A 21103-nucleotide genomic window follows, 5' to 3' on the forward strand; every position below is an offset into this window, starting at 1 on the left:
CTATTTTGGTCATTGAAACATAACATTAGTGACCAAACTATTTGGTCACTAAAAGAATTTAAACTTGTTCAGACTAAGCATTTGCAACGAAAATGTTGGTCACAGAAAGTAAGGTTTTGGCGACCAGGAAGAAAGTTGGTCACGGAAAGTGTGTTTTAGCTACTACTCATTGGTCGCCAATAGTCATTCCTAGAATCTTACTACAACTAAAATCGTATTGGTCGCAACAAAGCTTTTAATTTCAAAAATGATTTTTTTAAATATAATGCTAAATTTTTTATAATACCTATAATACATTTGCAATTAATACATAATTCATGTCCATCCAATTAATTTCAATATACCAATCCATCAACAATCCAATCTAAAAACAAAAAACTATTAATTATAAAGTCAAAATAATAGGAAATGTATGTATTTACAACCACTTGTCAATATTAACACATTACACGTCCAAAATAACCATCCATCCTTGCAACGAATTCACCGCATCAAAATATAACCATTCATCCTTGCAACAAATTCACCACATCAAAAAATATTTAGAAAACATCAAAGATTTCAAATGAATGTCATATTTGTCCGATACGAAGTATCCCAAAAACTCCTCGTATATATATGCACAACTTAGAATTAATGTATCGGCAACCTCAAGTCCATAAACATGCATGACTACGCCTCTAGCTACCTGCAATAAAAAAAAAAAAAATTGAAGAAAGCGTTGTTACTAATAATATTTTTGTTTACATTTCTATATTGTAAAAATCTATGGATCTAACTCCACTCCCAAACCTACAATCACACACAACCTTATTGCCCAGTTCAAAAAAAAAAAAAAAAACACACAACACCACCTAGGGAATTAATCAAACTAAAAGCATCATAGCATAACTAAACAATCACAACTAGAATGGCAGCGAAGAAAAAGCCCAATCATTTACTAGTACAACACCAAGAGTTGACTAGAGACCAAACAAATCAAAGTACAACAATCCAAACAACCACTGAAAACAAAAATAGTAGCAGCCACAAAAGTAAACAACTCTACAATATAATGTCCTTCCCAAATGCAAACAGCAGCAACACTTCACTTTAAGTCAAATGCATATCATACCAAGTTACCCCAGATTGTTACACCACTGTCATGCTTGTTATAACAACTCTATCACCACCATCCAGGCTCCACCACTGGTTCAATTCTTACTTTTGTTACCCATATTATTACCATCCCTGTAGTTCGTGTATTATCTCCTCCATCACTAGTTCAATCCCTAACACCATTGCCACTGCCCTAGCTCACATGCACACCAGATATAATTACCACGACTGCCACCGTAACATCACTACCACCAAATGCAGCCACCACCATTGCCACCATACACCTACTACTGCTAGAAAGTCTTCACCAAATTCATCAACATACAATATCAAACTCAACAATAAACAAAATTCAAAAATTGATTGAGGTAATAAGGTGATATAAACAAAAACGGACAAAAAGAAAGGGTGATATAAATGTGGTGGGAGGCTATAATCGTAGTCGTTGTTGCTTCTATCGCTAAGAGTTTTGAAAAGGTTATAATGGAGAGGGTCTATGCTGGGGTTTTCAATAGGGCGTAACATGGAAGTCAAGAGTTCTCTCACATACACACACTACCTATTGTCTTCACCCACTAGTGAAATATGCCTCTTTCTTTGTCACTGCCAACCATGAACACCACCATCACTACCTTACTTCACCCCATCAAATTCTCTCTCTCAGTCAAATGCTTCATTTTCCCTTGAGACACTAAACGGTGGGGTGGGTTGGGGTGTAGAGAGAGAGAGAGGAACAAGGCAACAAGCTTGCACCAGACAATGGAGTGAGAGGGGGCAAGATTAGGGGCAATGATCAAATAATAGGGTAAGCAGTGAAGACCAGGATGTGAGCCTGACGTCTAAGTGAAGGCCACATGCGCACAAGACACTTCATCATAGTCCCCATGTATAATCAAATCATGAGATATGGTTCAAGTGGCATGTGCAACCATGTATAATCAACTTGAGGTCCCCTACCTGAGCTATGCTAACCATAACTAACAGGCACACAAGCTCTGTCACCTCCAATTCATTTCAACTGTGCAAAATTCACTCTCACACAATCTGTATTGAGATTGTAACTAGAATATTCTATTAAGTCAACATTGTGGGGACAACTGTAATGTGAATCAAAATATTAAGGAAACACGGTGTAATTTTGCCAAACATTGAGAGTAAATTATAATTTCTCAAATTTTCAAGAGAGATACAATGTATTTATTTATTTGTGTGTGGACATTCAGTACCATGAAGTGTTTATGCATGGCAGGTTCAATAGAAGGAAGAAGAAAAAAAATCCAGATAGCACATGAAGGAAAAAGATGTATGAATTACAGTCGCAAATACAAAGTTGATTTTCATTGACAAAATTATTCTGTCTGAGACTTGGAGGCACTGAAAATATTTAAAACTAGCAATTTATTTACTAGCCTAAAACATTTTTCCAACGCCATCCATCCGTGGTATAGATTTGTGAATATCCATTTTACGCCAATTCCCCACCAGCGGCATCATCTGGTCAGTCTTATCGAACAAGCCAAGAAGCCCGCCAGTGTGTATGAAGAGGATCTCCCCCCCCCCCCCCCCCAACTTCATTGGATTCTCAGCCATGTCTTTTCCCAACACAAGCCTCAATAGTTGGTGAGAAACCAACAGAGAAAAAAAAAAACAAACAACCAGCAATCCAAAGCAACACAAACCAATTAACTAATATTAGAAAAAAACACCATCATCTGCAAGCACCACCTACTCCCTCATACACATAGGGTTGTTTTGAGAAATTGGTAAAAAGCTGACTTTTGGCTTTTTACCAAGCTTTTTGGCTTTTTTGGAAGTGATTTGGGAAGTTGGTAAAAAGCTGGCCTTTTGCTTTTTAATTTAATATTTATTTATGGTGTCAAATCAAATTAAAATGACCAAAATACCCTTACCCAACATAAGAGATGTTAGAATTTACCATCACCTACCACCACTACCACCTCACCTACTCCACTAAACCTAACCCACTACACCACTACCACCTCCACTTCACCTACACCACTACCACCTCCACTTCACCTACTACACCTATATCTCCTATATAAGGAGCCTCTCACATTTGTACTAATCTATCTATCAATCAATATACAACAATCAATAATACAATCATTTCTCTTTATACATTAAATTTCTACATGGTATCAGAGCAAGGTTAAGCTCTTGGTGCTCTTCGCCTTCTGGCGAGCGGCAACTTTGCCTTAACCGCCCGCCAGACCTCAACCAATTAAAACCTACCAAAACCTCCAACCACTGCAGCAACTCAAACCACTGCTAGCTCGAATTGACGCCAACTCTTCTCGCCAAGATGAAGCTTACTGTAAAGACTCTCAAAGGCAGCCACTTCGAAATTAGGGTTCAACCCACTGACACCATCATGGCGGTTAAGAAAAATATTGAAGATGTGCAAGGAAAAGACAATTATCCATGTGGACAGCAATTATTGATTCACAATGGAAAGGTTTTGAAAGATGAAAGTACTATAGCAGAGAACAAGGTCTCTGAAGATGGTTTTCTTGTTGTCATGCTTAGCAAGAGTAAAACTTTGGGCTCAAGTGGGACCTCATCCACCCAGCCTGGATCTACAACTCAACCAATTTCTAATCCTACTTCTGCACCTGAAGCTCCTGTACAAGCACCGGCCCCAGAAATCACCTCGTCTGGTTCCAATGTGGCAACAGCTAATGCTCCTTCTGATACGTATGGTCAGGCTGCTTCCATTTTGGTTGCTGGTTCTAACCTTGAGCAGACCATTCAACAAATAATGGATATAGGTGGTGGCAACTGGGACAAAGAAATAGTTACCCGTGCACTTCGAGCTGCTTACAACAATCCAGAACGAGTTGTGGATTACTTGTATTCAGGTATTCCAGAAGCAGCGGAAGTTGCAGTGCCAGTGGCTCATTTGCCTGTGAATCAGGCAACTTCTGAGGGGGCTGAAACACGTGCAGCAGCAGCTGCACCCATCTCTGGAGCACCTAATTCATCTCCTTTTGATTCTCTCTCTCTGCTCTCTTCGATCCCTGAAAGTGTCAATTTAGGTTTTCATTCACATTCTCTCTCTCTCATCTTTCCACTTTCAAACCCACAATCCTTTTTTTTTTTAATCAACCCACTACCTCACTTTCTTTAAACCCCACTTTCACTCACACTCACATGGGCTTGTCCCATTCTCCTCTCATCTTTTCAACTTTTCTTTCAACTTTTTTTCCAAAGTATTTGATCTGCCCAAGACGTGGCACAACACTTTATTTTATATATTATTATTATTCTTATTATTTCAACCAAAAAAAAAAAAAAAAAAGGGCAGAATTGCACACCAAACCTTCCCTTATTTTATTCATGTCGGGCCTCACCCCGATCACCATTTTACATAAAAAAAAAAAAAAAAAAAAAAAAAAAAAAAAAAAACCCAAACACCCACACACACAGGCGGGATTTTTCTTCTCTACTCTGCCGCCTGTCTTTTCTTCTTGCCTCCGTCCTGGACGGCCCTTGACGGTGTTGCCTCCGTGCTTCCTAGACCACCAAGCAAGTTTCCTCCTCCCTGCTCCTCCACTGCAGCATATGGTGGACCTCCAAATCGGAACATCACGGTGGCCTTCCGCTTCAGCTCCTTGTTTTCTGCCTTTAGCACACTTATCTCTGCTCGCGCATCCTTATACATGCGTTGGAGCAGAGCCAGCTGGGAGTTTAACTGTTGCACTTCATTTGTCCTGCTCTGCAGCCGGTGCGACAAGTTTGTGACCGCCGTCATGGTTTCCACACATGACTTCAGAGTATACTGATTGGCCTCAACATCAGTTTGCACCGCCATTTTTTGCTCCACCGACCGCATCGGAAAGTTCAAAGGAGCAAACCCAGAAGTGTTTGGTTGGGGTTCACTGGCCACCGCACCAGTTATTTCTCTTGTGGACTCGTTCAGTTCTGGAAAGAGCGTAAGCAGACCACGGGAAGAGGAGGCCATGTTCTGGGTAGCTGGACAGGAAGAAGAGGCCATGTTATGGTTGCTGAGTGTTTCAGAGATGGGTTGGTTACAGAGTGTTTACAGAGTGTTACCAGTGTATCTCTCTCAGCCCACGAAGAGTTTTTCAGAGGTTTTAGACTGGTTTGATTTCCACATGTTCTCTCAGCCTCCGCCTTCATTTATATAGCACATGACGAAGAGGCCGACACGCGTACTGTCGATCACGTGCATCGCCGCGTGTTTGGCGCGCCTTTTGATGGCACGTCTTTTTATGGATTGGGCACGCCTTTTGATGGCACGCCTTTTTATGGATTGGGCACGCCTTTTGATGGCACGCCTTTTTTGAAAGATTGGGCACACCTTTTGAGAGTGCGACTTTTTAAGGGTCCGACAAGACTCTGTAAACTGTCCCGACATTGATTCCGGTTAGCTCCTTTATGGGTCCGACAAGACTCTGTAAACTGTCCCGACATTAATTCCGGTTAACTCCTTCATGGGTCCGACAAGACTCGTAAACTGTCCCGACATTGATTCCGGTTAGCTCCTTTATGGGTCCGACAAGACTCTGTAAACTGTCCCGACATTGATTCCGGTTAGTTTCTACAAGGGTCCAGCAAGACTCCGTAAACTGTCACAACAACTGTCACAACATTGTCTGCTACAACGGTCCGACATGACCCCATAAACTGTCTTCTACAACGGTCCGACATGACCCCATAAACTGTCATCTACAACGTTATGACACCACCATACAGTGTCCTCTACAACGTTATGACACCACCATACAGTGTCTTCACCAACGGTCTGACACGACCATACAGTGTCTCCTATCCTTTTTTTATGTATTTTCTTGTTTTGTTCCTCTCTTCAAACTCAAGTTGGTTAGTTTCTATCCTCCTTGAGTTTGCGGGGGGCTGTTAGAATTTACCATCACCTACCACCACTACCACCTCACCTACTCCACTAAACCTAACCCACTACACCACTACCACCTCCAATTCACCTACACCACTACCACCTCCACTTCACCTACTACACCTATATCTCCTATATAAGGAGCCTCTCACATTTGTACTAATATATCTATCAATCAATATACAACAATCAATAATACAATCATTTCTCTTTATACATTAAATTTCTACAAGAGATTTATTTTTTTATTTTTTTTTCATAGGCCCTAATTTGTAATTTTAGGACTGCGTTTTTGGCACTTCCCAAAAGGATTTTGTTGCGTTTTTGGCAGCCACATTTTTGGACATTTTGTCCAACAATGTGGCTTTTTACTATGTTCCCAAAATGGCACATAGTACCTCTTAACTTTACCTTTACATAAAGCAGCCTTTAACAAGATCAAGCCTCTTGAACCAAACAAGCTAACAAGCAGCAATCATCCATCCAAAAATACCAATCTCCTTATGGCACAGACCAACTACCTATCAGCAGTCATTCACAAAATAGAGCCCCAGATCATCAACCTGAAACTACCTACCCAAACTTCCCACAGATCTGACTTTTGATTAATTTGATACCAAGTCATGTACTGAAAATAAGGCACCTCAACCTATGTCCCACAACCATCCAACCATGTACCTAAATCCGAATGAAATCAACCTATGAAACCAATCAAATCAATATTAGACCATCATATGAATGGACAATCTATTTAATAATCATAATTTTATCATATTTATTTATTTTTAAATGGACAATCTATTTAAATTATCGAAGTGGAACTCGTAGCGAGTAACAAGTCAAAATGGTAACACATTTTTCTATTCCACGATAAAAAAAAAATTAGGTGAATAATATATATTGCAAACTCTCCAAGTGCTCCTTTTATAAAATCCTCAATAACCATTACATTGCTCAACTAAAAATAAATAAACCAACCCATTGCATTTCGGTTTTGTGTTAATAACAAGTAATTAATCCTCTCCGTATTACAATACCTTATGTCTTAAAAGTAAAAATCAATCAACAAAATTATAAAAATAATGGCACCTAAAAAAGTGTAAGCCTGACTCATATCAAACGCCACCTAAAAAACATGCCTTGCACTCTTTAATGACTAATTGTCTCTCACTTTATCTTTTAGGTGCCATTTGTGACTTCGAAGATCTCTCCTCTTTTCTTTTTTTTTCTTTTTTTGATCCTTATAGTATTTTGCCTTTAATCAGAAGGGGAATAATTGTAAGGTAAAAGAGTTCCTTCACAATAACACCCAGAGGATACCTTGAGTCTCCTACTTATTATTGCCAACTAAGGCTCTACCGACATTCAATTAGAATACACATTTTGCATCACAATATATATATATTACTTATATATTTCACTACACACTCATATACTTGAAAACCATAAGAAAATATTAAATATATACGTTGCTGCTACTATATACACAGAGTCATACTTCAATACTAACAAATTTTTAATCATAATCACTCCAAAAAGAGTAAGCATGTAGTAACTACTCAACATTGATTACAGTTTCAGGAGCAGAAATCAAATTGTTCTATACAAAGGATGAAACACTTACCAATATTAGCTGTTTGCAAAGATGGAGATGCATCCACAGGAGATAGACCTGCAGATGCATCCACAGGAGATGGAGCTGTTGATATGTGAGCTGGGACCTCAATCGGGTTTGCCTCTGACACTGAAGTCGTCGACCTCCTCTTATTGGCTTGCTCAGGTGGCATCTGTGTAGTCTTTGTACGTAACAAATGAATTGTAAGCAACCAGAAGCAAAAATTTAAAATGCATGACAATTCATGAAATTAAAAGATAATAGTCTAATATTAGAACCACATTATAAGTCATGAAATTATCAACAAAAAAATTCATTACAATTTGAATCATAACTAAACATGTCTTCATTAACAAGTGCATGCCATTACTTTATATTTGATTTTATGCTTATTTCTTTCTTAGTTACCTATGATGTTACATTATATTACGACGATACCAACTTTATGTTTTGATTTTCAGTTATAAATAAGATTAGTGGTTTGGTTAGTGCTACCTCTATTTGTGCCAACATAATAATAATATTACTTGCTAGAAATAAAGGTAACCAATCAAAGGAAAATAACCAACTGATCAAACTTGGATCATATGCTGTCCTAAACAATGTTTGCCTGTTAATGAAATTCAACTTTCACTCCAAGTGAAAAAGCACACCTGTACCTGAAGAAAATGAATTAAACTTTAATGTTCAAGCATTCCATGAAGAGTAGGCTTAAGGCTGTTGTAAGATTCAAGCTGATTCAAACAACTCTAAAAACACTAGGTATGTGTGTCATTAATCATACTAAATGTCAAGAATTATCATGCCTAGACTATTGTATGACTACAGATCTCAGATGTCAAAACTGGACTACATGGTTCTACAGGCAGCTAATATTTCTAAATAGTTCACTATTTATTTTGGGGAGTAAAACACAACCAATTCCTTATCCACATTACTCAGTAAGGCCAATCATGAAGTTAGGTAGGCATTAACTGTAGCCTATGAAGCGCATTAACTGTAGCATGGACACTTCAAATTAGTTGTGACACGCTAAGACACATGTGAAACACGCCACTTGGCGTTTCTTTTTATTATTTTCTCTGGTTTAACACTTCGGTAACATCATAGAACAAGCCTCAAGACACATTTAACTTGTGATTATTTATTTTTTAAGGATGATCTATTCATTATTAAATTAAAAGGTAAATTACACTAACTTCTAAGAGCCTAAGAGGTTTGGAGAAAATACATCAAGCATTAGACGTTTAAAATAATTACACTATGCTTCCTTAAAATTTTAATTCATATAACAATTTGCCCAATTTTTATCAGTTATTCGTTTGTAGAATGAGCATAAAAATTGGTGTTACCATTTCTTTTACACTATAATGTATATTTTTATCATTGACTATCTTATGTCTACGTCATATCTAAATTATTTTAGATCACTTTAGTCTCACTAAAAAAGAAATTGATGTAATTATGTCAAATTTGCGAGTTGATTTTTTTGTAAATCTCAAAGATGGTCAATCTAATTTACCGTATATTAAATGTTTTTGACATTTGTGATGTAATGGTTTTTTTTTTTGACAATATTTTACTTTATATGTTGAATGAAAATAAAGGTTTTAGAAGTATAAATAAGAAATTATAGATCCCAGATACACAAGGTTTTAGAAGTTCAACCGTTAAACCAGGGTCATACTTCCTGAGTACATTTAATTAGTAAGGCTACAGCAAATCTTCTTTATCTTTTATCGGGAGGTAGGAACTGTGGCAAGCAATACAACATATTTAAGGCATACCAAACTTCATTAGATATCTTGCCTATCACACTGCATGCATTCAAATCAAAACAAAGGATTTTAATTTACCCAAACAATAAATGCATACCAACCAAACCAAAGAAAAAGAGAAGGAAAGGAGTACCTTATTAAAACATAAATTCTGACTGGTAATATAAAGACTGCTTGGCGATGTTATTAACTCTGAAATGAACCCTTGATAAAATTACACTGTTCCTCAGTTGTCCACCTTCATGTTAGTCCCCAAAGTAGCCTTTTGAAAAATTGTATAAATACGCACACATATATTCATACCAAGAAAATTGCCAAAAATTAACGACAAGATCTTCTAATTAAAGATTTATCATTTGGTTTCAGTTTAAAAATTGTGTTTGAAAATTCTATAAAGATGTGTTTCATCATATTTTGTATACAAGATAGTAGGGATAACTGATTTCACATGATTATTAAGTAACCCTATTTGGGTACATCTATATAAGAACTAAAAGAAAGATGTTAGCTTTATAAATTGGAAGGAAAAACAGAACAGAGCCTCAGTGACCAGCCCTAGCTATTGATGAACCAAACTTTGACCAACATACAAAAAAAAAAATTCATACACCTTTGGTAGCATTGTGCTTTTAAGTAATAGCATGAGGGTAAAATGAACATTTCACACATTCGTCTCATGGGATACCAATCCCATAAAAATAATCCCACCCCTCCCCATATGATACAATGAGCAAAAAAATTGAACCAAACTATAGACTATTAATCCAAATGGACTAATAGTCCAATCCTATGGAATATTCCCTCAAAAAAACACACTTAGTTTACTATACAAAATGCACTGCAAATAGATGTACGTAATGCACAGTATGACATGTGTACCCCAAACCCATTAACTCCACTATGCTGAGCTGTGGGCAGGAAGGGCGTTGGATTCAAGTTGACTTTTAAAAAAGAGTTTATTACACCAAAAACACCTCAACTATTAGTGAATATCACTTCACCCTCCCCATCTCTTAACATGTACATTTTAACTCAAACTATAAAAATGTATTACTTTCACCCCCTCTAGACCACCTCCAAAAGAGGTGTATTTGTACAATTTTCATAGTTGAGGGGGTCAAGTTGTACGGATTCATAAATGAGGGAGTTAAAATAATATTCACGGATAGTTGAAGGGGTCTTGGTGTTATTAACCCTTTAAAAAATGTTGTAATTCTGGAGCTTATAAGCAAGTTCAGGCACCATTTTCTAGCACTCTTATGCTTCATCCAGTTGTCAAAAATTGTTCCCAGAAAAAGTATTCAAAGTAGAGCTCCAAAACATTTTTGTTTACCCCCTCCAACAAACTAGCTACTATATTAGCTTATTTTAACAAATTCTTCTAGCTACATTTGGAGATCATTCGGAGGCTCTTTAAAGTTTAAACAGTTTATGTGGATAGACAAGTAAAATAAAAAGTAACGTTGGAGCACATAGATGGAGGGAAAAAAATAGTTAGGTAAAATAAAAAAGTGTACTTTCTATACTTTAACTAATGAAAAATAAAGAGTAGCATTGGGGTTACTCTTATTGAAGTAATCTTAAGAACCCTTCTAATTGCTACACATCACCCAAGTAGTTGCTAGAATGTAGGTTTCAAAATAACCAAATGAATCAAGAGCCCAACTGTAAGTGTAATTTAGGTGGTTTAAAAACCAGCAAAAGAGGGGAAAGAGAGGACCCGTGTTGGAAGGTAAAGCATTTCACATACAAATATAAACAATGGCAGCAAACTGCTGGAAACTACCCATTCACAAAGTGGGGTTTGGTTTCTTCAACTACCCCACCTCCTCTCTTAATATGGTAGTGGATACACAAAAGAGTGGGGGAGAAGGAAAAGCATTTGGATCAGCACACACTAGGGGCAGTTTGTAAGAAAGTTGACCCTGTTATTTATTTATTTTTTTTATTTTTTATTTTTTTTTATTTTTTTTTTTGTAGAAGAGGACCAAGAACCGTAGAGATACATAAGAGCAACCAGTCATTAAATAAATAAAAAGACATTAGTCACAGAAAAAACATTCAGTTGAAGGTTGAAGGAAATACAGAGAGATAAGTTTATAGATATACCCGTGTGAGTTATTGAAAAATACTCAGATATTAAATAAAGGTTGAAGGAAATACTCCCTCTCTTTTTCCTATTATTTCTTTATATTAAAAAATATTACTGCAAATGGCTCAATTTCTTATTTGAATTCTAGAAGACAGAAACACAAATCATTTACAGAACAAAACACCACACTAAGCAAAAGAAGAAACTACCAAGAAATTCCTAAGAAGAAAAGTAAAACATCCAGTAATTGCCACAACAGAAACCTCCAGCAAGCTTAGATTAGATCCTCCAATACAATTTTGGTTCTAATGCTCGGTTTTCTCAGCAAACAAACAGAAAAGAGAAAATATTCACAAACAGAAAAGACATTAGTCACAGAAAAAACATTCAGTTGAAGGTTGAAGGAAATACAGAGAGATAAGTTTATAGATATACCCGTGTGAGTTATTGAAAAATACTCAGATAAATGTTCTCTCCCTCACTTTTTCGTCTTATTTCTTTCTATTAAAAAATATTACTGCAAATGGCTCAATTTCTTATTTTGAATTCTAGAAGACAAACACAAATCATTTACAGACAAAACACCACACTAGCAAAAGAAGAAACTACCAAGAAAGTCCTAAAAAGAAAAGGAAAACATCCAGTAATTGCCACAACAGAAAGATTAGATCCGCCAATCCAATTTTGGTTCTGATGCTCGGTTTTCTCAGCAAACAAACAGAGAAGAGAAAATATTCAAAAAAAAAAAAAAAAAAAATCTTGCATCAGAAACAAATATACAAACACAAGGGTATAAAAGAAAAATGAGAGAGAAGCAGAGATCGATTACGAATCAATCAGAAAGTCTATGTATGAAAATCAAATGATAGAGATTAAAAAAAAAAATCAGAAAGTCTATGTATGAAAATCAAATGATAGAGATATAGATATAGACATAGATATGGATTCTTCACTAGAAATAAAAAGAAGGGCCGTGAGTTGACAAATTACAGAGAGCATTCGATGAAACAGGTCTGATTAGAGGGATCTAAAAAAAAATCGTTGTATATTGAGAGAGAGAGAGAGAGAGAGAGAGAGAGAGAGAGAGACTGACCTGGTAAGCACAATGGCGGAGCCGAAAATGAAGAGGCAGCAAAACACGGGATGAAGTGAACGGAGATGGTGGCTAGGGTTTGATGAACCGATCGGAAGTGAGGAGTTGCAACGATAAAAAAGGAGGGTCAATCGATTATATATATATATATATATACACGAACAGAGAGAGAGAGATTGAGAGAGAGAGACACTAACCTGGTAAGTACAAGGCGGAGGCGAAGATGAAGAGCAACAAAAGCAGGGGATGAAGTGACGAGATGGTGGCCAGGGTTTGATGAACCGAATCCGGATCACCTGTCGCCTTCCCCTGTCGCCCTTTCCTGTCGCCCCCAAAACGACGTCGTTTTGGGGGCAATTTTCAGAAAAAAAAAAAAATTGCAGAGAAGAGGGAGGAAGGAGAGGAAGAGGGAGAGGGAGAGGGAGAGGGAGGGTAGGGAGGAGGAGGAGGCTGCGAGCTCGCCGTCCGTCCTCGTCCCTCGCCGCCGTCGCAGCCGCCGTCGCTGCCGTCGCAGCAGCTCCACCTCGTCGCAGCCGCCGTCGCTGCCGTCGCTGCCGTCCGTCCTCGTCCCTCGCCGCTGTCGCCTCCTCCTCCTCCTCCTCCTCCCCTGTATTTAAGGCCCCCTCCCCCTCCCTCTCCCTCTCCCTCTCCTTCCTCCCTCTCCCTCTTCCTCTTCCTCTCCTTCCTCCCTCTTCTCTGCGTTTTTTTTTTTTGAAAATTCGCCCCCAAAACGACGTCGTTTTGGGGGCGACAGGGGATGGCTACAGGGAATGGCGACCGAAGATCCGGATTCTTGATGAACCGATCGGAAGCTCAAGGAAAGAGGAAACGTATTTTTATTAATGCTGTGTTTGGTTGGGGTTTTTGGGGTGGGATTTGAAAAAGGAATGAGAAATGTAATCCTATTTATATTTGGTTATAATAAAAAATATATGAGAAAAGAAAGGGGGTGAGAAATAAATAAAGAAATAGGAGACCTTTTAGGACATCAATTCTATTTTATAACCAACACAACCAAACATAGTTGGGATTTGGAATTCTATTAATTCTTTCTCCTTTTCCTTTCATTTCCATTTCCCTTTCCATTTCTTTTCCCAAATCCCCCAACCAAACACAGCGTAAGGAAAGTGGGCAACAATGAAGGAAGCTCAAGGCTCAGCAACACATGTTTTTGATTTTAGAACTTCAAAATTACGTAGGTTTGTTACAGTGGTATTTTGGGAAGTCGCAAAAAGTTGTCTTTAGACTCTTTTTTTACTCAAAAAAGTTAGTTTTTTTTGGGTAGTAACTTGGGCAAAAAAGTTAATTTTTTTTGATTAAAAAAGTTAATATCTAATTTTTTTTTGTTAGCTTGTCAAAACAAGCCATAATTTACTCGTCACTAAAAGGTTTGACATTCGGTTTTTTTTTTTTCACGCTTCCACCGTCACTTTTGACGATCAAATTTTGTATTTGATCGTAAATACTTACTTATCAGCCACCAAAAAAATATTGGTCACAAAAACATAACCATCCGTGACCAAAATAAATATTGATCGCAGATTAGTATACTTTTTACGACCAACTCAAAAAAGGTGATTGCCAAATGTGTTTTTTTTTTTGTAGTAACTCTTCCGCTCGAACGACACTTCTTGTACTCAAACGGGCTTTGTGAAAACTCAGTACTTTTGTTGATCTACAAAATTACTGGGAGAGTGCATTCTACGCTCAAGTGGTGCTTTCTGTGCTTGAGCGGTTTTAGCTCGAGGGGCTTTTCTTGCGTTTGAGTTTGTTGTCTGCCAAACTACTGAAAGTGTGTATTCTGCGCTCGAGCGAAACTTCTTGCACTCGAGTGGAGCAATTATTGTGTCTAACGCTTGAGTGTCACTTCTTGCACTCAAACGGACTGTGAGTATATCAGTTCGTAGTAGCACTCTTTTATTTCATCTTTTCATATCTTTTCTCTCAAAACCCTAAAGTTGAGACCCTCTTTCTCTAAAACCTACATTCTCTCTACATTTTCATCTAGATCTAGTGATTTCTCCACCGTGTGCCTTTGTTAAAAAGGTAGAGCACACCGTAGGCTCTCTTTTTCATTTGAACAAAAGTAGGTTTTGATTTATTTGAGATTTCTCTGATTTCTCCTTGATCTCTAGCTTCGAGATAGGGACTTTCCACACTCTTCTATGAGTTTTAACTTAGTTATTTGTTAATGTGTAAGAAATATTGAAACTTAGGATGATTTTGAACAAACCTAGAGTTTTGGTTTAAAATCAAAGAGGAGTTTTCCAATGTATGTATCAAAATTGGTTATGAGAGTAAATATGAGATTGTGTTGTGATAAATTCGCTGATTTTGATAACCGGGGTGGATTTTGGAAGAAAATAAAATTTTGCCCTAATTGTCTCGAATAGTTATTTTGTATAAAAATATGAAATTGGCATCGGGAGTATGAAATTGGATGGACGTTTGTGTAAATGGTGGAGTTGGGTATGTATAACCTCTCACCTATAGAAATTTGGATAATTTATCTGTCTTGAAAATTATATATCTATTTAGAAATATCTGTTTTGGGCTATCGGTGGAGGATAACTATGATTGTTGTAGAAATTGCATGAGGATTAGGTGAATTGAAACTAATCTCTTATCTATTGTCATTGAATATGGCTAGGTTTTAATACATTGTAAATGTATAATGTGTGAGAGGAGAAAGGAGATGTACTCCATGTTTGGAAGAAGAAAGGAGATGGACTCCGTTGAGTTAAGTTGGCCTGTTGTAGCTCGCCTTTTTCGCGCCCCCTTTCGGAAGTTCAAATATAAGCCCTACAGTTCGGACTCCCGTGGTTCTAAATCTAATCTCACAAGTGTAATGTGAAATTGATAAACACTAAAGAGTTCAAATCTGGCAAATCTTTTGGAAAATCGATTTTGAATCAAATTGCCAAAAATGGACTGCTTTGCCAGATACAGAGTCGCCACCTAAATATTTTGGAAAATTTAGAAAACCTATGAGTCATGCCAAAGGCCATGTGTCCGTCATCACCAAGATTGTCTCTGCTCGGAAACTTAGGTACGATAGGAGAAAGTCATGAATACGTTTGAGCACCCCCGCTCGCCCGATCAAGATCGGCCTCTACTAATCATGATATAAATCTTATGTATATTATATACTCTATTTGGTTTATTAAGCTAGCATTACTATGTGATATGCACACACACAAGTATAGACTAACTTGCATGAATCGGAACACTTCGAGTCATGTTTGTTTTGAAAGTTGTTTCGAATATGTACCACTTGAAAAAGTGATCGCATATGAACATTGACTCAATTTATTCCAATTCAAGCAACTAGCCTTCATCCACAGGCATTCAAACAATTTATCATTTAAGCACTTAGCCTCATGGAAACAATGTTAGATATGGCAACATCAATACTCATGCAATTATGCTAAAGCAAGTAAAGGCTTACCTAATATTCCAAGCCAAAAAAGAAATGAGTTAGAAAAATACATGATCCTAACTTTATACAATATGACTAATACAACACATGCGATATGCAATTACTAGGCTCAGCTACTAATATGGCATATGAGACAATTTGACAACATGCGGTCTAAGCACGTATTTAAAGAAGTATTTAAACTAGCATAATGTAGTTAGCATAATGAACTAAGCCTCGGTGCATGCAATACAAATGGATGCAAGCATGAAGTATGCTAAACATGTTGCAAGCATGAAGTATACTAAACAAAACATGATGTCCCTAAACTAACCATCATAAGCTAGTAAATAAAAGGAAAAAAGGCGTGGGGTTGGAAGACATACACGTTATTACAACATTGCACTCTCACGAAGGAGAGTCCGAATAAACTAACTAGCTAATTAATTAGCTAATTAAAGCTAAGCTAATTAAGTTAATTATTACAAAACAAATGAAATTAGCTAAACAACTTAACTAATATTATAACAAATGAATTAACTAACTATTCTAGTTAACTAATTATTATAACACGAAATTGAATAACTAGCTACAACTAATTAATTACAACAAATATTTAATCTAAATATTTAAATTTAAACAAGCTCGGAATGCGAGGGATGCTCATGCGCGTGCTCGGTTTCTACCTGAAAAGCCATTGTTTTGCTTCCGGAGAGCCTCTGTTGCGCAATAGAACACATATATTGTTGCCCACTTCTAGAATAACTCTGCTCTGCCTGTAAAACGCACTGCTGAAATTTGCATCAATGGCCGGCCGGCCAATGATGAAGGTTGCCGACCACCAGTGATGGCCGGCCGGCCATCAAAGGTGGTCTAGCGGCCACCTGTCAGCCACTGCTGCCCAGTTCTCCTTGCTGCAACAGAAAACAAACAAAGCATATACGGGATATTTCAAGGGTTTGTTTGCACAATTCATCCATCTTTTTCATGAACAAATCAAAGGAGTAGCAAATTTGGTTCAGAAACCATCAATGGATGCAATTTTATTGTATGATGGCTAGTGAAACCAAATGTGCAAATTCAATAAATGCAACAAAATGAGACTCTCAAAAACCACCTCTTTATTATGAAAGATCAAGGGAAATGATGACCTTGGAGACTTGAATCATTTCATCTCTAGCAATTATGAAATGGTCCAAGTTTCATGTGTTCAATTAATGTCCGATTGAACACAACCAAATTATTATCTTTCACCATTTTAGCCTCAATTTTAATTACTCTATTTTAACTTACTAATCATTCTTTAATCAATTGAGTCCAAAGGGTGAGTTTAAGTCCTCTAATGGAAAGAAGGCTCAAACCAAGAGTTGTTTTAGGCATGAAAGAGACATCATGCCGTTGGTAATGAATCCCCTAAGGGATTAAACCATCAAACATGACATCTCAATCTCATACTTTTAACAAACAAATTGTTTGAACCACTTTTAAAGCAAAACAAAAAGGCAAGAAAAAAATGAGATTGCAAAGATTATTAGTGCTGAAAATGAGTGAGAAAAGCATAAATAAATGCTATCAACTCAAAGGAGATGGTGTCTAAGGCCTCGAACACTAAACTCATGAAGACAATTACACCAAAAGCATGCAAAACAAAGCTCAAATGCAACTAACAGCCCAAAACAGTGCTAAAACAAGTCCTAAAACATGCTGGAATTGAGCTAAAAATAGTTAGATTAATATGCTAAAACATGGCATAAGCTAGGCTAGTAAGCAGTACATAAGGAGGGGAGCCTAACCCCTCCAAATTTGGACTTCAAAACACAATTTTGGTCACTAAAAAAGCTTTGAAAATCAATGTTTAAAAACTCAGAAAAATATAGTAAAAGGGTGGGAAACATAAGGGCAAAGGCCTACAAAACAAGGTACAAAGAAGGGTAGAACACCCCTCAACCTTTAATGGCCTTAGAACCCTAGTTTCAGCCAAAAAAATACAGAAGTTTTACAGCTCAAAATCAGTTGGAAAACAACAAGTACAATAGTAGAAAAAACAAGTAAAGGGATAAAGCCTTATACCTCTTGAAGAGAAGAAGCAATTCAAGCAACGAAACCAAGACAACACACCCTTCAAGAGCTCAAACCAAGCTCAAAAACACCTCAGCTCAACCAAGCTCAAAAACACCTCAGCTCAACCAAGCTCAAAAACACCTCAGCTCAAAGAAGGAAAGATTTGGTTAAGGATATATAGGCAAAGGGTGAGAGTATATAAGCTAAAGTATAGAAATTTGTTAGAGAGAGAGGAAAAATTTTGATCTCAAAATTTTCTAACCCTAAAATATCAAAGAGGGGTCTCCTATATATAGAAAATATGAATTCCTTACAAGGATATCCAGCCCTACATGTGTACATAGATGCATGCATCTGTGCAAACAGCTGGCACAGCTGTCACAAAATATCTGCAAAAGAAACGGGTGGCCGGTCGGGCATCACTAGTGGTCGGCAACCCAAAAGTGATGGCCGGCAGCCCACCAAGGGTTGCAGGCTTGGAGGACCAAGGCTTGGTCCAAGAATGAGGCAACAAGGGTGCAAGGTTTGAAAGGCTCAAAGATGTGGCATTCTGTTGAGGGCTTTGAGCACTTGGCGAGCATACACATTCATCATCGGGTGTGCATGCAATGGTGTCCAAGTCGTAAGGGCTGTAAAAAATGAGGTGTCTACAATTGCCCCTCTTCGACTGAACTCGGAGTCATGAAATGATGTAAGTGAATGTTAAAGCCCGAAGACGACTTATTTTGACAATGCCGTAAGACTTGGACAAACAATCAAGACAAAAATAAAATGGTTACGCCCCCAGGTTGCCTACGTATCCCTTTGCAAAGAATCCAACCAGCGTAGTTCTAGGGCTAGATGCAAAATGATATGTACAATACAACTATGAAAGCTGGACTCACACGCTACACGAAGCTAGTTATTTGAAAACTTATGATCATGCAAGATGATGCAATAAGCAATAACAGAACAATGAGCAAAATAACGAGATAACAACATATGAATGAGCAGCTCCAAGCTTAAAACCAACACAACTTCTATGCATAAAGATAAAACCATATTCTAACCACGCCAAAACAAAAGACAAGAAAAGAAAACACTGCTCAGGGTTGCATTTCACGCATCTTGAGAAATTGAGAACAAAAACCGTTCAGGGTAACGTTTTGCACGTCCCGAGAAATGAAAGAACGAAAACCGTTCGGGTTCGCGTTTCACACGTCCCGAGATACAAGAAAATCGCTTGGACTCATGCTTCACACGTCCCGAGAAACAAGAAAGACCGTTTGGTCTCACGTTTCATGCATCCTGAGAAAATTAAAAAACTCGCTCGGGCTCGCCCTTCGCGTATCCCGAGATGAAAGAAATTTGCTCGGGCTCGTGTTTTACGCATCTCGAGAAACTGAAGAATGAAAATCACTCAAGATCGCGTTTTACACATCCCAAAATGAAACCCGCCTAGGGCTGCGCATCACGCGTCCTGAGAGACTGCTCGGGGTCGTGTTTTGCACATCCCAAGATGAAACCCGCCCAAGACCACGTTTCGTGCGTCCTGAGATACTGCTCGAGGTCGTGCTTTGCACGTCCCGAGATGAAACCAGCCCAGGGCCGCGTGTCACGCGTCTTGAGAAACTGCTTGGGCTCGCGCTTCGCACGTCCCGAGATGCAATTGCTCGGGGTCGTGTTTCACACGTCCTGAGATGAAACCCGCCCAGGGCTGCACGTCACGCTTCCTGAGATAAAACCGCTCGGGGTCACGCTTCGCACGTCTTGAGATGAAATCCACCTAAGGCCATGCGTCACGCATCCTGAGATAAAATTGCTCGGGGTCGTGCTTCGCATGTCCCGAGATGAGTTCTAGTGCATCGTCTGAGTCATCGTCCATGTCATCGTCTAAGTCATCGTCCATGTCATCATCCTCTTCCTCTTCACTGTTACTCTTTCCCACACTCTGTTTTCCTACTGCATTTGAGCTACCTTTCTCATCCACCACTTGGTCCTTCTGACATTTGCACATCACAGTCATCATTTTTTCCATCACTACCTGTTCTTCACAAACTCTCACTGGGTGTACTAGGCCTCTACAAGCCAAGTTTACTACCTCATTAATGGGTTCCATGTACTTGGTGGAAGTCTTAATCTTGGCACACACAAAGGATTTAGGTTGATTAGTATCTCTATCAAAACACAGAACATTTCCCCATAACCCACCAATTCTCTTCAGATTTGTACTATTCCATAAATTTAAAGGGATACCATGGCAACTGATCCAAACACTCCTTTCCTGCTCCAGAACCACTCTAAATTTTCCTTCAAAGATATCCTCACACCAATCCATAATCAACTCCTTAATAGGCTGCAATTGTAGCCCACAAAGATATGATGGTCAATGATGGAAATAACTCAAATAAAAAAAATTATGGTCATAACTAAAACAGAAACTCTATTAGCCCATAAAATAAATTAGAAAATGATTCAAAAAATAGAAAGCATATTTAAAATTGTTATTATGGGTCACATCAATTCTGAATAGATTTATGATTCTTTTTTCTAAATTCCTAAAACTTCTTTAACTAGAAGTAGGAAAGTTACCTAAATGGTGGACATTCTTCCATTCTGTTCTTGGTACATTTTCATTGCTTAGCTAAGACACAGAAATTTATTAACTTTCCAAGAAAAGAAAAGGTAATTATAGTAAATTTGCCATTAAAAATTTAGGTTTTTTTTTATTTTTTTATTTTAGGTTAACTTGCCATAAGTTGAAAAAATTATCACTTAGGTCTACCCCATATTTTACGTGGTCCCTTACAATTTTATTGATTACATACTCACTATTTTCTTTTTCTTTTTCTTATGTATTACATAAAATAATTAATAGAATTGAAATGACATACAACTTAATTGAAATTTCTAGAAGATAGGATAATTCTTGCATAAATTGAGCCTCTTTATCCACAACAATTCATTTTGATTGATCAACAAGAAAAGAAATAGCGAACTTGTGATTGGAGAAACTGTTAGTAACCGTTACATGTTTTGATACACTTTGATTTAATAATTCTTTATGATGCA

General features: G+C 37.7%; 2 protein-coding genes across 2 annotated transcripts; one reads left to right on the forward strand and one right to left on the reverse strand.

Moving 5' to 3' along the window:
- Window positions 1–365: 365 nt before the first annotated feature.
- On the reverse strand, window positions 366–20369 carry LOC145791499 (uncharacterized). Its single transcript, XM_082871854.1, has 5 exons — window positions 19855–20369; window positions 12771–13269; window positions 12574–12645; window positions 7620–7791; window positions 366–688 (listed from the first exon to the last, which is right to left on the reverse strand). The coding sequence occupies exons 1-5, from the start codon at window positions 20367–20369 to the stop codon at window positions 681–683; spliced, it is 1266 nt and encodes a 421-aa protein (XP_082727980.1). The 3' UTR covers window positions 366–680.
- LOC114304810 (ubiquitin receptor RAD23b) lies at window positions 3194–4480 on the forward strand. Its single transcript, XM_028249956.2, has one exon. It carries the CDS (start codon window positions 3422–3424, stop codon window positions 4244–4246), a length of 825 nt encoding a protein of 274 aa, XP_028105757.2. The 5' UTR covers window positions 3194–3421; the 3' UTR covers window positions 4247–4480.
- Window positions 20370–21103: the final 734 nt, after the last annotated feature.

Source organism: Camellia sinensis, chromosome 5 (assembly GCF_055761805.1).
Source record: "Camellia sinensis isolate YWXY chromosome 5, ASM5576180v1, whole genome shotgun sequence".
Lineage (NCBI taxonomy): Eukaryota > Viridiplantae > Streptophyta > Magnoliopsida > Ericales > Theaceae > Camellia > Camellia sinensis.